At 49.8% G+C, this 16,849-nt stretch overlaps 6 protein-coding genes across 6 annotated transcripts; 3 read left to right on the forward strand and 3 right to left on the reverse strand.

Annotated features, from left to right (window-relative positions):
- Positions 1 to 152: 152 nt before the first annotated feature.
- V8C40DRAFT_236694 (U6 snRNP complex subunit PRP24) lies at positions 153 to 3,628 on the forward strand. Its single transcript, XM_083214099.1, has one exon. The coding sequence runs from the start codon at positions 341 to 343 to the stop codon at positions 3,533 to 3,535; it is 3,195 nt and encodes a 1,064-aa protein (XP_083077385.1). The 5' UTR covers positions 153 to 340; the 3' UTR covers positions 3,536 to 3,628.
- V8C40DRAFT_236695 (P-loop containing nucleoside triphosphate hydrolase protein) lies at positions 3,520 to 8,975 on the reverse strand. Its single transcript, XM_083214100.1, has 8 exons — positions 8,871 to 8,975; positions 7,894 to 8,817; positions 7,114 to 7,825; positions 6,483 to 7,053; positions 6,324 to 6,421; positions 4,245 to 6,269; positions 4,113 to 4,188; positions 3,520 to 4,031 (listed from the first exon to the last, which is right to left on the reverse strand). Exons 2-8 carry the CDS (start codon positions 8,633 to 8,635, stop codon positions 3,795 to 3,797), a joined length of 4,461 nt encoding a protein of 1,486 aa, XP_083077386.1. The 5' UTR covers positions 8,636 to 8,817; positions 8,871 to 8,975; the 3' UTR covers positions 3,520 to 3,794.
- A 44-nt stretch (positions 8,976 to 9,019) lies between these two features.
- On the forward strand, positions 9,020 to 12,629 carry V8C40DRAFT_236698 (uncharacterized protein). Its single transcript, XM_083214101.1, has one exon. It carries the CDS (start codon positions 9,734 to 9,736, stop codon positions 12,251 to 12,253), a length of 2,520 nt encoding a protein of 839 aa, XP_083077387.1. The 5' UTR covers positions 9,020 to 9,733; the 3' UTR covers positions 12,254 to 12,629.
- V8C40DRAFT_150664 (serine hydroxymethyltransferase) lies at positions 12,437 to 14,696 on the reverse strand. Its single transcript, XM_083211301.1, has 5 exons — positions 14,324 to 14,696; positions 14,211 to 14,267; positions 14,048 to 14,141; positions 13,839 to 13,976; positions 12,437 to 13,767 (listed from the first exon to the last, which is right to left on the reverse strand). The coding sequence occupies exons 1-5, from the start codon at positions 14,459 to 14,461 to the stop codon at positions 12,620 to 12,622; spliced, it is 1,575 nt and encodes a 524-aa protein (XP_083077388.1). The 5' UTR covers positions 14,462 to 14,696; the 3' UTR covers positions 12,437 to 12,619.
- On the forward strand, positions 14,424 to 15,576 carry V8C40DRAFT_150734 (uncharacterized protein). The gene has a single exon (XM_083211302.1). It carries the CDS (start codon positions 14,929 to 14,931, stop codon positions 15,529 to 15,531), a length of 603 nt encoding a protein of 200 aa, XP_083077389.1. The 5' UTR covers positions 14,424 to 14,928; the 3' UTR covers positions 15,532 to 15,576.
- Positions 15,249 to 16,545, reverse strand: V8C40DRAFT_236705 (60S ribosomal protein eL19). The gene is made up of 3 exons (XM_083214102.1): positions 16,392 to 16,545; positions 15,838 to 16,258; positions 15,249 to 15,761 (listed from the first exon to the last, which is right to left on the reverse strand). Coding segments are annotated over exons 1-3 (570 nt in total). The 5' UTR covers positions 16,394 to 16,545; the 3' UTR covers positions 15,249 to 15,614.
- Positions 16,546 to 16,849: the final 304 nt, after the last annotated feature.

A 16,849-nucleotide genomic window follows, 5' to 3' on the forward strand; every position in this document is an offset into this window, starting at 1 on the left:
CTATTAGGTACTTTGGTAGGTAAATTACCAAGGAAATTCCACCAGAAAGCCGTGAGAGGAACACAGGCAGGTACCTGCCGAGGCCACCGCCAAGCTAAGGTGGGTAGCTCGGCCTTGCATAAGGTAGCGTAGAGGTACCTAAACCAGGTATTAGTAGAGCAGCACAATCAGCTTTTTGAGTTTGCAGATCCCATCCATCTCAACAGCTTACCATCAACATCATCCGAATCTGCTCTTCTTCTCACCCAATCTCGACTTCCCTTCCATCGACTCCCACATTGCGGCAACTCTTGATTTATGCTACAGGCACTGTGATGCCGCATCGGAACGGCCGAAGAGGATGACCATGGCCAATCCTGTAGGCGAGGAGAGCTGGCTGGCCTATCTCGACGAAACCACACGCAACGCCCCCGATCTCGAGCAGCGCGTAAATGTCGTCGAACTTTTCAAACGCGCTGTCGGCGCGGAGCCCGGTAGTCTGCAGATATGGCTGGCATATTGCAACTATTTCTGGTCTCTTTGGGCGGATAGTCAATCCGACGCTGCTGGGTGGCCAGAAGAGGAACAAATGATGGGTCGTGAGCTTTTCTCGTTCGGATCTGCCCTTGACCTGTGGCAGCAAGGGTACGAGGCTATCAAGTATCGCATCAACGACAGTCATATTCTCTGGAACCGCTGGATATCTCTAGAAATGGAGCTCCTAGAGAAGACGAAAACTCCAGAGGGTGTTAAGCGCATCACGCACCTGTACCGTGACCGACTTACGACGCCTCACATCACTTGGGACGAAACATCGCAAATGTTCTCGAGCTTCCTGTCGGAATACAATCGCGCAGCGTGGGAAGACTCCATGAAGGACGTCACCGCACTATCCCAGGATGCAAAGCGCCTGATGGCGGAGCGGGATTCTTTTGAGCTCAAGCTCCAACAGGCATCCAGGGCCGACGATGCGGAAGCTCAAAAGAAAATCATGACCGAATATCTTGAATGGGAAGCGTCACGCGCCCATGGTGGACAAGGCATCGCTGACATCAATTTCAACCTTTGCTGTGGACTCTATGCTAGAGCCTTGACCGGGGTATTCGCATCCGACGAATCGGTTTGGCACCAACATATAGTCTTCCTCTCATCCTCATACGCCGATACAAAAGCCCCTGAATATCTACTCAATGCCCTCCGCCGGGCCGTTCAGCATTGCCCCTGGTCCGGTCGCTTATGGAATAGGTTAATTCTATGCGCAGAAGAGGCGAGATTAGATTTTGCTGAAGTGGAGTCCATTAAGCATGCCGCGACGAGCGAGAACCAGCTGTACAAGCACGGCATGGAGAGTATGATCGAGATGTATGTGGCATGGTGCGGTTTTCTAAAACGAACCGCGATGGATGCGAGCGCTACAGATGAGGCTGTAGATGTGGCTGATGTAGGGCTGAGTGCCGCTCTCGAGGACGTTGAAGTTGTGGGCAAAAGATTATATGGCAAAGACTTTCAGGGCGACCCCAAGTTCCGGCTGGAGCGCATCTATATCCAATACCTGACAGAGAAGAAGGGAGCGATAGACGAGGCAAGAATGCAGTGGAATAAGCTAGCCAAGGCCCAAATTCACGCCGACAGTCACGACTTTTGGTTCCGCTATTATATGTGGGAGATGCTCATATTCTCTTCCACCAACACAAGCAACAGCCCTACACCCTCTTCTGGAGGTGGCAATTTCCGGATACCCGTGCTTGCCACCGCTGTTCTTCAGCGCGCTGTAAACCGACAGACTATTGACTGGCCCGAAAAGGTGCTGGAGGTTTACATGCAGCATTGCAATGATTATGAACAGTCGCACTCGGTACGCAGAGCAGCTGATGCCGTGCAGAAAGCTGAAAGCAACATTGCGAAGCGACGTGCTCTTGAAGAAGAGGAGAAGGCTGCCGCATATGCTGCCTATTATAGCGCACAGCCAGCAGGACATGATGAAGTAATTTCAGGGGATGTCTCCCCAGGCCAGTCTAAGAGAAAACGGGAAGATCCAGTGGATTCACAAGAGCCCAACAACACCAGCAGTAAACGCCAAAAGAACGAGCACGAAACGCAGCCTGGGTCACGGAGGGATAGAGAGAACACCTCCGTGCTCGTCTCAAATCTCCCTGCAGAGGTCACGCAAACAAAGCTTCGCCAATATTTCAAAGAATATGGCCATATCAATAATGTCACAGCGCTAGTACGGGAAGCAGACGGCCTCTCATCAACGGCATTGATTGAGTTCAGTACTCCAGAAGAAGCTCAATCTGCATTACTCAGAGACGGCAAGTTCTTCGGGGAGTCCCAGATTAATGTGCGATCAGCGCATGATTTAACCATCTATGTCACCAACTACCCACCTGCGGCTGATGAAAAGTACATCCGACGATTGTTCAAGGATTGCGGAGAGATTTTAAGCATTCGATGGCCCAGTCTGAAGGTGAATACGCATCGCCGATTCTGCTACGTCTCTTTCCGTGAGAGTGAAGCATCCGCTAGAGCAGTGGCAAAAGAAGGCACCATTCTTGACGATAAATATAAGCTCGTGGCTAAATATTCCGATCCCAATCGCAAGAAGAACCGCGAGGGTGCTGTTGCTGAGGGCCGAGAAGTTCATGTCTCTGGGTTGAGCCCCTCCGCTACAGAGGAGGAAATCCGCACAATATTCTCAAAATATGGAACCATTTCGAGAATAAACGTTCCCCGAAACATAGGCGGGAAGGGTCGGGGCTTTGCATTTATCGACTTTGCAACAAAGGATGAAGCTGAAAAGGCTACCTCAGAACTTGACAAGACCAAGTTTCTCAACCAAATAATCCGCGTCGAGATCTCAAAGACTTCTAATGTGAAGCCCACGGCCCATAGCGGATCACACGACCGTGCATCTCCTGCACAACAAGCGAGCGATGATGCCGATGTTGATATGGCTAACCACGGGTCTGTCAGTGACAAGTTGTCAGGCCCTTCAGCTAGCGACATCGCCGCGCGTACTATCGCCCTCATGGGCCTGCCTGACACGGTCAATGACGCTCGAGTGCGAGCGCTTGTTGAGCCGTTTGGGCCTATCGTCAAGCTAATTCTACAACCAGGGCATGGTGGCGCGAAGATAGAGTTCGCAGACTCTTCCGCTGCGGGCAAGGCAAGCCTGCAACTTAGCAATATCGAGTTTGAAGGCCGCAAACTGCAGGTTGGGTCTCCTGATGACCTCCGTCACGCCAAGGTGGAGAGAACGGAAGATCGCATTGTCCCACGTAGCCAGAGCTCGGCTAAGAAAGACAAGCCAACTGGCACCACGGCGAACAGTTTCTTGCCCTCGTCGGTGATGAGGCGACCTACCTTGGGAAGACCAGGTCCAAAGCGAGGGCTCGGTTTCTCTGCCCCGAAAGTAATACCCAAGTCTGATGAAAAAAAGGATGGGGAGAGCGCAAAGCCAGCGCCAAAGAGCAACGCTGACTTCAAAGAGCTCTTTTTGAGAGGCTCAAACCCCAAGAATAATACCGACAAGGCCGATACCGAGAAGACCGACTAAATCGGAATGTCTTTCGTGGCTTGCCTCCAATTGAACTTGATATATCAGGAAGTAGCTATAGTGTTTTCTACTGAATTGACAAAATGAATTCTATCAAGTTCCAAACCTAGTATTCCCTTATTATCTTGCTCCGAAATTGCCATTTCGCCCAAGCAGTTGTCCCCTATCCCAATGTATGTTCCCTAGTAATTCTATGTTCTGTGGCTGGTCTCTGTAGTCCAGCTCCAAACGCAATGTTCTAATTCAGGTCCAAGTGAGTCTAGAGACTGACGGTGTTGACAATCTTATCTTGGTTGAAGTCCTGGGAAAATAGACGCTGCCACACGTCGAACCATTTCTCCTGCTGTGCAGTTAGCAGCTTGCCGGGTTGCTTGAAGGTCCTAGTAAGTAGTTCTCGCAACCGCGTGCGCAAGACCTTAATGACGAGCATTGTCTTCCAATCCGGTATGGCGAAGCGACCCCGGTTACCATCCAACACTATAACGCCAGAGTACAGCTGAAAACAAATGGTATCAGTACAGTAACTCAACTAATATGGGCAAAAGGCAGGCCATAAATAGAAATCCTCTTGACTTACATCGCAGCGTACGTCACCACAAAGTAGTGCTACCGCAAAAGGTTCCGTGGCACTGGTTTCATGTGCACGATAAACCCTAAATCGATCATCAGATAAGTTTCAACAGAGATAGAAGGATATTCGGCAACTCACGATTTAGTTTGCATTATAGTATAATACGATAGCCATTTGATCTCGAACAGACCACGATTGACAGAGCTTGGGTGAAGGCTAATGGATTGGTTGTTTCCAATATTGCGGAGCCCCTTAGAACCCGGTGCATCTCTCACGAGAAGCTTGGGGTAGAAGCTCCATGCAATAACGGAAGTTGATACAATATCGTTATCGCTGTTGAGGTTGACTCGCTGGGGTACCTCGACAAATTGCTGATGACGACGGCTGCGACCACCGGAAGAAAATCGAAGCTTCAATAGAGCTCGCCGCTCATCCTCCGTCAGGGATAGAAACCCGGAGTCGGCTAGAGACGTCAAAAGTTGCCCCTTTAGATCTTCAATGTTGGTGAGTGTCTGCTGATTGAGATAGTTCTTTCTGCAGAATTGAAATTCTTTTCCGTAACCCCCATTCGCCTGGCATACTCGCTTCCACGCTACATATGCATTGTAAGTTGTAAGGACATCCGAGTCTGCACGGCGGAAAGCTGCTCTCGCATTATTTGCTTGCGTCTGCTGTCCGAACGGAGCAGAAAATGGCGATTTGGACGATAAGATTGCCGCGACGGTGATGGCCATGTCTAGGCATTTAAATACGCATCCCAAGAGGATGAGTTTTCCCAAGAAAACATCCAGAGGCAATCTTGCCAATTGATAACCAAGAGGGGTGAGATCCTCTGTGCCAGTCAAGGCCCGCACATCCACAAGTGCGTCAACAGCCCGACGTATATTCTTTGCCGAGGGAGGGTCCAAAGCGTCACCTAGTGTCTCTTCGATGCCGCCTATCTTACAGATCTTGACTCGTATCGCCAAGTCTTGCAAGGAGAGCCGGAGCATCTCCGGAGTTTGCTGATCACTCATAAGTGTATCGTGCCTGTACCGGGAGAACATGTGGAAACACAGTCCATTCTGCACACGACCAGCACGTCCTCTTCGTTGCTTTGCATTGGCTCTCGATATGAATGTGTCGATCAGCCGGGAAAGCTGCTTCTTCTCATCAAATCTCATTTCGCGATGTTTACCTGTGTCGATGACACAGGTAACATCTGGAATAGTGATTCCAGTTTCTGCAATATTTGTCGCCAAAACGATCTTTCGCATGCCTTGAGGTGGTACAAGAAAAGCTGCTTCTTGGTCCTCCATGGCGATCGTAGAGTGTAGAGGGTAAACAAGCCAGCCAGCAGAAAACCGGGGGTCTCCCAAAAGCATATCGTTCAGTGATCTTATGTCTGCGATTCCGGGTAAAAAGACCAGGATTGCATTACTGTACTGCTGCAGTGATTCATCTATAGAAACTCGAGCGATCAGTTCCACAATAAGGTCGAGGTCGATTTGGTATTCGTTCATCTGAGCGAGAACCGTCTTGGTCCTGTTTGAATAGCCTGCGAGGCTCTGTGCCATTTCTGTTTTCAAGCCCTCTACTTCGATCTCGCCTACATCGTCATCGAGATCAACAAGCCGATCAGATTCCGAATTGGCGGGGGTATAGCCAGTAAGCTCAACAGCATCTTCTAGATAGCGGACCATGACCGGGAATGTTCTTCCTGGGACGTTCAGAACAGGTGCACCGCCTAGGTATGCAGAAAATCTCTCTGCATCAACAGTAGCAGACATCAAAATAACCTTCAAGTCTTTCCGGCGTTTTAGGAGGCGCTTAAGAACGATGAGAAGGAAATCGCTATCAATGGAGCGTTCATGGACCTCGTCGAGTACTAGGTGTGTGACTTCGCCAAGGTCATTTGAACCTTCAAGCATTCTCATAACAATTCCCGTGGTAGCATATACCAGCCGTGTTTCTTTGGACGTGTTTGATTCAAGGCGGATAGAATAGCCAACGAGGGATCTAGAAGTCCCCAAGTCACCTCTTTCATCGCCCAACTCCTCGCTTACTCGACGAGCTAGGGATATGGCTGAAATTCGACGAGGCTCCGTGCAATATATTTTACATTGCCTGCCTTGTGACAGCTCATGCTCCAGCAAAAACGCCGGGACTTGTGTACTTTTGCCGCTGCAGCACTGTAAGCGAGGCACAATTTAGAAAAAAGACAAGCCCTCAACTTACCAACCGGTTTCTCCGCAGATAATTATAACTTGATTTTTATCTACAGCATCCAAAACATTGTTTTTGAATTTCCACATGGGAAGCTGTACTCGATATTCCTAACAGGCGCGTCAGTTGGCTGTAGCGGTGCACCGGAAGAGGCATATGCTGATAACATACTAGCATGGCTGCATATTTCTTCCTGCCCGACTTCGATGCCCATAACTTTTTCAAATTGTCATCGCTCTCAATGTTCTTTGATCGCTCGACATGTCCTGATTCAGCAGCCTCTGGCGAAGCCTTGGCATTATTGCGACCCCGGAACGCACCCTGCAGAACAACGCCGTCTTCAAGCTCTTGATCCTGTCTTTGACGGACAAGGGCCTTGAGCTGCTTCACAGCTAATCGATCTTGCGCATCAAAATGGCCCTTTTTGGCTTCGGCCATCTCAGACCAAAAATCGCGCCAGACAGTTGGAAGTCTAAGGTTAACCTTTTCTTCCTTAGGATTACCATTAAATATATGGAACAGCGCCGCTGTGGCAATGTATGCCTCTGATTGCTTCGTATCCGGTGTAGCAACCTTGGTCATAGTAAACCTGAAGTGTGAAGGGTCAATCACTGCTTCAACGTCCGCGCTGGCCACAATCTGGGCAGGGTCCTGCGGTTTTGACCACAAAATATCCACCGAATGGCGGTTAGCAAAAGTAGCCTCGGAAACAACTGTGAACTTGATATTGACAGATGGGTCTCTGATGAAGGTTAGCACTTTGAGGAGGATGCTGCAGGCGAGACATAGTGTATCAACTTGCCTAGAACGACAGGCGTCTTCCAAGATTCGTTTTGGGGTGACTCCTGTCCATTTAGAAAATTCTCGAATAATAAGTTTTACTCCATCTGAAGAGTTTACTACCGTCTGGAGCTTTCCTGTGGTCGGGTCGACTTCGCTCTGTGGCAGAGATTCGAATAATCCTGCGATATCGTCGTCTTCATTACTCTCGGCGAGGAGTTCTTGAGCCATCTTCTCAGCTATAGCAGTAACATCGTCTTCCGCTTCTAATGTTGGCGCGGGATCTTCAGATTGTGATGGGCTGTTTGAGTCAGCGGCAGCACTCTTCCTGGCCACAGCAAGTTGCTTCTCCAGAACAACTTTCTCTTTCTTCCATTGTTGCTCAGCCAAGAATTTGTCAAACAGAACATCAGATTCTATGGTTTTAAGTTTGGATTCCAGGTAAGCCACTGCTGCCATGTCCGTCTCATTTTCCTTGCCCTGCGGCTTGGTGGATTTGGACTGCGCTCCTTTTTCCAGGTGGCCCAGCTCGAGTAACTTTGCCTTTGTGGCGACGTATTCTGGTATCAAATCCTCCGGCTCAATATCACCATCGAATGTAGCAATTGGAGATGCCCGGGCTTTGCCAGGGCGAGTATTTGGTGCATTGCCTTTCTCCGTACGACCGGCTTGAGACACGTTTAACTTGGGGGTGCTTGTGCGAGACGGGGGCCCAGATGCACTATCGGTAGCGTCTAAAAGAAATATATCAGAAAATGATGGGGATAAGGCCTACCCCTGGATCGAGTATGGAGAGGCTGACCTTTGGAAACTGCCTTAGTCCTGGTCCCGTACGTGGGGAGATCTTCAAGCGGAGATTCACGAGCGAGCCATTCCAGAGCTTCTTCTAGACCCCATATATAATCTCGAGGAGCAGCCGATATGTTTGGTGCGATATCTAAGATATGTTGTATAGCGCTTTCGACAATTTTTTCGGAAAAAGCGGCCCCAGAGAGCGTCTGCTGCAACGTCCAGATGCGTGATACCAACTCTTCTTCAGACGGCATCTTTCCAGGCCCAGCGTTTTCGGATGAAAGGCTAGAGGCATAGAAGCGACTTTCAGCCTTGATCAAGTCAAGGATATGATCCATCAATTCCCGAGGCAGCCATTTTGGAGTGTTGATAGTTTCAGCCTGGCTCCGAAGCAGGCGCCGATCGGTCTCCAGTCGAGAGCACTGGCGTTGAGCATCTCGCTTGACTTTCTGCGAGTATTTTTCTACAAACAGTTGCAGTTCCGATTCTTCGAGCTGTCGTTCAAACTCTTCGGGGCTCAGGACGGTTTCCTTGGCTGTTGTTTGCTCGCCACTCGCCGCGGTTGGCTTCGACGATAGCGGGGTTACTTCTGATCCAACTGGAGGGGCAGTCTTGGGGGTGCTGACACCCGAAGAAGGTTGAGATCCTGTCGGCTCTGCTATTTCCAGGCGAGGCTTGGACGCAACAGAGGTCGTCGCAAAGCCTCGCGCCGGATTGGCTGCCGGCTTCTTCTTCTTCTTTGCGCCAGCCATGAGGTGGCCTAGGAAGAGACGTTCAGCGAACGGAGGAGGGGGAAGAGAGGGATCGGGATCAACAGGTGCCTCTGGATAAGAACATGCTCGAAAGGCAGGGGTATTCAAAGGGCAAGTGAGCAATTCGTAGATATGCAACAGTAGTGCATCAATATTAAGGCCTTGCGTTTGCTTTATTCTAGCTACCCGGCAATAAGTTAATATTGTTTAATCTGCATTATATAAGCATTCTGACCTAATATATTGTTATTAGAGGTAAATGGGTCTTGGTCTGCACGGACATAGACATTTATCAGTCAATTTTTCAATGAAAAATTTACATATATAACTTATTTCTACGTGTAAATTCACATGGAAAAGTTAAATCTTCATTTTTAACGATGACAGAAGCCATGGCTTTTCTTAAATTCCATCTTTCAAGTCTGTGAATTCTATTTTTAGCCACTACTGGTGCGGAGTCGCATGTGACAGCGTTCGGATGGCCGCCGTACCTGGCATGCATAATTGCTCGGTACATGGAATACGGGTAAAGTGGTCAAGGAGCAAATGCCGAATCTCCAGCATCTCATCGCTGCCCCGGCACTTCCACATCGAGCCAATGCTCATATTTTCTCATCACAAAATCAAGCATTTTGTCAACACGCTTAAATGGCATCTCGGCTGTGTCAAAACTCCTATCCTTGCCTACCTATTTGGCGCTACACTAAATCGTGTCGACTAGCGAACCTAGTAGTTAGCCAATACTTTGACACCTGCGCCTCCTTGTCCGTTGGCCATGACGCCCGGGTATATTTGGTCATTTCGACCCCATCACGCTTTCATTCAGCTGGCTGACCTCACAGTCATTTTGCTCCCAAACTCACGACATCATCGTTTGGTTTTGTTGGTCAATGAGCGGCGCTTCAAAGTGCTCAGAGAATCGTTCACAACGTACTCAAGGGTTCAGCTGAATAACCCCCTCTTTACTTGCCGGACAAGGTTTAGGACTCAGCTATCGTTTGGGTAAAGGAGGCGTCTCATTTCCGCCTTGCTGCCTGCATATTCATATCCTCGTGATATGCTTCATGACTAGAGTCATTCGTCAACTGCCTGGATACAATGTTTGCCTTCGACCAAGCCGCATTACCCCAACTCACAACCCGTAAGGCTCTCATACTGGTTGACTTTCAAAACGACTTCCTTGATCCTGTTGACGGCGGACTGCCTGCCACCAAGCCGGAAGGATTTGTCAATCGCGCAACTAAGATAGCAGCCGCTTTTCGCTCGGTGGGAGACGTCATCTGGGTTCAGTCTCAGTTTGACAAAGCTCGTCCAGTTGAGAGCGACCAGATTGTGTTGTCTGAGAATGGGCCCGTATCCCAGTCTGGACCTGCTCAAAGCCGCAGGAGAAACGTCGTGGCTGAGGCTTCTTCTGATGAGCCACTGGACAATGAAGCCTTTCTGAGTCATGAGGAGCCCCTTTGCGTGAAGCCTGCCCACACGGGATGCAACATGCCCCCGGCCGTTGCGGAGGCCATCCAAAAGAGGGACACGAAATTGACAAAGTCTTATTACTCCGCGTTTCATGGCACGCAGTTGCTGCGCGCCCTTCGCGGTAAGATGGTCATGGAAGTTTTCATCTGCGGCTCCCTGGCCAATATTGGCGTCTTCGCCACCGCCATGGACGCCGCAGGTCATGGCATGGCTATTACAGTCATAGAGGATTGTTGCGGCTATCGCCTAGAATCTAGGCGGGATTCAGCTATAAAAAGCCTCGTCGAACTGACCGGCTGTGAGATTTTATCCTCGAAAGAGGTTCTAAGTACTTTACCTTCAACTCCAGCAGTAGTTGAAGAACCCAAGAAAGCACCAAACGCGCCACCCGTCCCGCAAGCAAAAGCAGCTGCTGTTAGTAGTGATAAAGATCTTGTACAGTCACTCCTAGAACTCAAGCTGGATTCCAGCTCATCTGGAGCTGCTGCCACCGTGAATGAACCAAGCTCGAAGACAATTCCCAAGACACAACCTCAAGATCCCGAGAAGAAAAACGAGCAAACGAAGAAGATGGATACGGAACACAAGACTTCGGCTGAGGCCGGCACGGCAGAACATGTTGAGCCAGTTGAAAGTTCTGTAAACGAAGGCGATTTATCCACCCAGCAGAAGCTTTGCGAAGGCGATGCTGATGTCATTCTCAATGCGCTGCCAAGTGGTCTAGCGGATGAAGCTTTTGAGAAGCTTGAAAAAGAGGTAGTTTGGCAAAGGATGTCACACCAAGGCGGCGAGGTTCCTCGACTTGTCGCTGTCCAAGGCGAGGTGAGCGAAGATGGCACCATGCCAGTCTATCGTCATCCCGCTGACGAATCTCCACCACTGCTTCCATTCTCTCCAACCGTTGGAGCCATCAAGGCTGAGATAGAGAAGCATCTCGGCCATCCCCTGAATCACGTCCTCATTCAATTCTACCGTGACGGAAACGACTACATTTCCGAGCATAGCGATAAAACCCTGGATATTGTCAAGGGTTCGTACATCGCCAATGTCAGTCTTGGGGCGGAAAGAACCATGACTCTTAGAACTAAGAGGCAGGTAAAAGATTCTACTGGAGTGGTATCGGATGATGGAAAACGAAAAATCGAACGTGCCAAACTCCCACACAACTCACTCTTCCGGATGGGCCTGCAGACAAATATGAAATGGCTGCATGCCATCCGACGAGACAAACGTGCAGACCGTGAAAGGTCACCTGCTGAACTGGCTTATTCAGGCCGTCGGATATCTCTCACGTTCAGGCAGATTGGCACATTCCTTGATCGTGAGGAGACTATCATCTGGGGCCAAGGAGCAACTGGAAAAACTCGCGCAACTGCGCATGCCATAAATAATGGCCAGAGCCCTGATGCTGTGAAGATGATTCAGGCGTTTGGTATGGAAAACCATTCGTCGGATTTCGATTGGCAGGCGCATTATGGCGGTGGCTTCGACGTGTTGCATATTAGCAACTCTCCAAGGTTCTTCGCCTCTGCGGATCCTGTAGTCAACATGCGCATTGTGCTTATGCTGGCCGAGTTTGGTATTCAGTTTGCCAAGGGCAGCATGGCTTCTGGCAACGATCTTCCCAGCGGCAATCAAAGCAACCCTCCAGCGTTCTGGTCTACGCCTGTAAAATTTGTTGATAACGACGCCGCTAGATCCGTCGTCCAGGGGGACATCGCTATCATGCTCTACCTGCACTCTCGCTATGGGCATGGGCGCGCTACTGAGGCAGATCCCGCTACTCAGAGTCCAGAAAAGCTTGCGAGGCTATATAGTCAGATGCAACAAGGGTTGAATCTACTGCACGCCTGGCGGCAACTGAAGAGCGATGGGGATACTAACAGTCGAGCACTGCCCGGGAAGATGAAGCAAGAGCTCGCTGTTTGGGACGAATACATCGTCGACAACTCGAAACAAAAACGTCCTCCATATCTTTGTGAGGACAAGTTGACCCTTCCCGACTTTGCCGTATGGCCAGTCTTGTATTCCATCGTAGAAGAATATGGCCCAGAAGTAACATTCAAAGGTCTGGATGGATTACGAACATACTACGAGACTGTTCGACAGCTGGACACTGTTGCCACGGCTTTAGGAAATCGATAATTCCCCAAGTCTACAAGGGAATGTATTATTTCTGCTCCCTACCACTAGATTGATTTCTTGCTTGTTTCTCGAATACCCAGTCATTGGATATTCGCTTTTGCTCTAATCTTGTTGAATGGTCGAAATGGTAACGTTTGGATTCAATAGGTGCCAACTCCCCCACCTCCTTCATTACACGCTGTCTTTACATGTAAATACCCTTTGAAGCTGCACAGAGCAATCCTTATATTTAGTGTTGAACAACAAATAAGAGCGGCGTGTGAATGATCGGCCCACAACCTGTATACCCACAATAGGAGACGCAATTCTCCGAAATAGTACATTTTAATATAGCTTCAGAAAGGAATTTGCCGTTTGATGTTACATTTACTGAGCCGAGTCCCAGGGAAGAGGATATGTGCCTACCCAATCCGCGACTTCGCTCCTCAGCTGCACAATCTCTGGATCTCTATCCCCATTGCCAAGATGGTCTACAAAAAGCTTGAGTTTACCAGGCAACTTTTCGCCTCGCTCCTCAGCTGATGCTCTGACTGTCTTGTTAATACGGGTCGCGATGGTGACGGCGCGGTCAACAACATCAGCCACTCGTACAAAGTCGTCCTCGTGGAATCCGCGAGTTGTCATGGCGGGTGTGCCCATCCGAAGACCACCAGGTACCAGAGCTGATCGGTCACCCGGCACGGTATTCTTGTTTGCAGCAACGCCAACCAGTTCCAAAACGCGCTCTACTCTGCTGCCGTCGATGCCGTGGGGCTTGAGGTCAACAAGGACCAGGTGGTTATCGGTGCCGCCGCTGACAAGGCTATATCCAAGACCGCCCTTACCCTTCTCTTCTCCGAGGCGCTTAGCAAAAGCCTTTGCATTTGCCAACACTTGGGACTGGTAGGCGTGGAATTCGGTCGTCTGTGTCTGCTTCAATGCCACGGCAAGAGCAGTGATGGTATGGTTGTGGGGACCACCCTGGTGGCCCGGGAACACGGAGTTGTTGATTGGGCCCTCAAGGTTATACATTTCATCTTCTTTCGTTTTCGGGTTCTGTCTTCGTACGCCCTTGCGGAAGAAAATCAGGGCTCCTCGAGGTCCTCGAAGACTCTTGTGGCTGGTAGTAGTGACGATATCGGCGAAGGGGAAGGGGCCCGGCAACACCTTGGCGGCGACAAGACCGGAGATGTGTGCCATATCTGCCACCATATAAGCGTTCACCTTGTCGCAAATGTCTCGGATGCGCTTATAGTCGATCAATCGGCTGTAGGCACTAGTTCCAGCGACGATGATCTTGGGTCGGTAAATAGTGGCCATTTTTTCAAGGTTATCGTAATCGATGTAGCCGGTGCGCTCATCTAGTTGATAGGGTAGAGTTTCGAAATACTTGGACACAGCGGATATCTTCTTGGTCGGCGTCTGATAACCATGAGAAAGATGTCCACCGTGAGGCAGATCAAGGCCCATCAGTCGATCATGCGTATCCATAAGCGCCGAGTACACATAGAGGTTGGCCGGGGCACCAGAAAGAGCTGCAGACAGGGTATCATTAGATCGAGTGCTAATAAGAGGAGATATGTTGGAACATCAATATTAAACCTGCCTTGAACGTTGACTCCCCAAGACTTGGAATCCAGGCCGAATGCCTCTAGAGCTCGCTGCTGGCAAAGTCTTTCAGACTGATCGATGAACTCGTTGCCGCCGTAGTATCGTGCGCCGGGGTAGCCCTCAGAATACTTATCTGCAGGTAATGTTTGTTAGCTTAGTACTTTGAGTGACCATCCTAAAGGACGGAGAGCTTCGGTGACTTACTCTGCATGACGCTGCCCAGCGCATCTAACACGGCTTGAGAAGTGAAGTTTTCTGACGGAATGAGGTTGATGAAATGCTTCTGTCGGTTTTTCTCCTGCTCCAAGGTTCAGCATGCGTAACAATCGCTGCGCGATTCCAAACCTAGGTAATCAGAAACACGGACTTTTTCGATGATGTCAAAAACAGCCGGGTCGGCCTTCTCCAGATGCGCCGCAAGAAGCTGTCAATCCCAGTTAGCATGAAGCGCATGTCGTTGCCAATTGGACCTCTCCTGACCTGTTGCTGGCCATCCTGAGCGAGCGAGGCCTTTGTCCGTCGAGCAACGAGACATGCTGTGCTCACAGACGGCTTCGCTGCTAGTCTCTTCAAGCCGCTGAGAGGAATCGTCGTGCTTCGCAGATAAGAGGCTGCCATGATGGGCGTTGGAATAAACAGACCAGCCTTCAATGGCGAAAGAGGGGAGAAAAAAAAAGAGACAACAAGAAACGGCACGAGCAAGAAGTTGCGCCTGCGAAGCTTATGACAGAATAAAAAGTTCTGGAATATACCGGCGATGCTTGCCGCACATGCAGTTCCGATCGGCGCGATTCAAAAGCGGCGCTGCGTAGCCTGACCGTGGCTATCCGCCTCCAAAAAGTCTCGTCCCATCCCCCGCATACGAGCCCTGGCACTACGCCTACAGGATCGTGCACCGTTACAAATAGTTTCTGTGTTATAGTGGAATGAATTACATAACACACAACTCCGTTACGTGGAAATAATGGAAAATACAAGCTGGATGTCTTCAATTCCTGTTATCTAAGTGGACTCTGGGCCAACAACGGCCACAAAGTTCAACCGCTGGTGCAGAGCAACGATGTAGCTGGATTAACAGAAGAGGTATGTATGTACTCGCACATGCCACCAAAGCTTGCTCATCTGGCGATTCACGTCGGCTTATCCTTTTCCCGCCTCCCCACAGCTCCCCATCAGGTCCACGCATCGTGCTTATACTCTCTTTCGGGGGAAATGAGGCTGTTGGTGTTGGCTCTGTTCATTGGAATCCCACTCTCGTTCCACGGGAGGGAGCATGCCGAATTGCTCTGCCGCCTCTTCACCACCTTATCTTGAACGGGGCACTTCGAGGGACCCTGATTCAGCCAAGGATTTCATACCCCGCTAGCTACCAAATGGCGCTCGGACTGATTAGATATAACAAATTGGATGTGATTTTCTATCTCACTGTTTCTTTCACAAGCCGCATTTCACCCGTTGCTAAATCATACGATATCTTTATAAGAAACCATGCTTCCATTCCATATTTCAAATCTCTCGTGTCTATGTATCACCAAGAGTCATCAAGTCATACCAGGTTCCTATGCCTATCACAGGTACGAAATGCTCGATATAGTGCAACACAGATTGAACGAATGAATTACCTCGAGCATTTACCATTTCATTTTTTTTCAATGCTACATGCCACAAACCCACCGGTACGACTGTAGAAACCAGAAGGGCGTAGAAAAAAAACCCAACCCGTAGACTCCAAATGCAGCCCCTCAGACCGAGAATGTCCTTCAAAATGGTTTTACTCGTCATCCGCCAGCAGGGCATTTCGCTTTGCCGCCACTCTCTCCAACTTGCGCTCACGGGCAGCCTTGGTCTTCGCACGCTTGGCGTCCATCTCATCCTTAAGGGCCTTCTCACGCTGCTTCTCGGCCTTGGCACGGTGAATCTAAAAGGGATTTGTTAGAACAGCATTTCTCTCACGAGGCCAGCCCAAAGTCTGATAAGAAAAGGTGGAAACGTACGTGCTCAACCAGAGCACGCTTGTGCTTGAATGTGTTACCCTTGCTCAGGTGGTAGAGCTCGTGGTAGAGGTGCTTGTCGATCTTGCCGCTGGCACGGTACTTGACCAGAAGGCGTCGGAGGACTCGAAGGCGGCGCATCCAGAGGACCTGAGTGGGCATACGAGCGTCGGCAGTACCCTTTCTCTTACCGAATCCACGGTGTCGGCCTTCTCTTCGGGACAGGTTGAGCTCGCGGGCGCGGGATCGCGAGTGCATCGTCACCGGCTTTCGGATAATGAGGCCATCGGCGACGAGCTTTCGGATGGTCTGGCGAGAGTTGGCGTTTGAAATCTCGCTCTGCTCGCTGGGATCAAGCCAGATCTTGCGCTTGCCGCAGCCAATGACCGACGCGGCAAGGCGCTTCTGAGTTCGCAGGTTGACCCTAAATCGCAAAGAAAAAAAAACTTGTGTCAGCACCACATCTCTTGCCGACCAAAAGATTTGAGCTCAATCAAGGACCATCGTCTTCATCGCCCAGTTGATATCCATCTAACGGCAGTGGAATAAAGGCTTACATCTTGAATAATTTCGGTATTGATGGCCGGCCCTCGATGGCGATGAGGTTGGATGAAGTTTGGGGGGAGGGTTTACGAGGCCAGAATTTCCGGAGGCTCGTAGCAGTTCTGCTCAAAGTTTGTGGGTTCACGTGCACTAGGCCCGGAATTTAGCACACTTTCAAAGAGTGGGCTAAGCGAGGGCTCTGAAAAGTACTTAGTCTGGCACTTGCATTAATCATATCACGTGACTCCCTGAACAGTTTGACGTAATCTCGACATTCGCGCCCTAAGTTTCACTCACGTACTTAGTGGTGCAGCATTATCACAGGCATCACAACGCCGCCTCTATTGTCCTTGAGATATAAAGAGGGCCTTAGTACCAGGTAGTCTCTGGATACGCTGTTTTCTGTACCTCTGTATTACACGAACAAGCCCCCATTGAACCAAGAATAAATCACGAATAGCCTGATTATTCT

The sequence above is a fragment of the Trichoderma camerunense genome, assembly GCF_050948025.1.
Source record: "Trichoderma camerunense strain CBS 138272 chromosome Unknown V8C40scaffold_3, whole genome shotgun sequence".
NCBI lineage: Eukaryota > Fungi > Ascomycota > Sordariomycetes > Hypocreales > Hypocreaceae > Trichoderma > Trichoderma camerunense.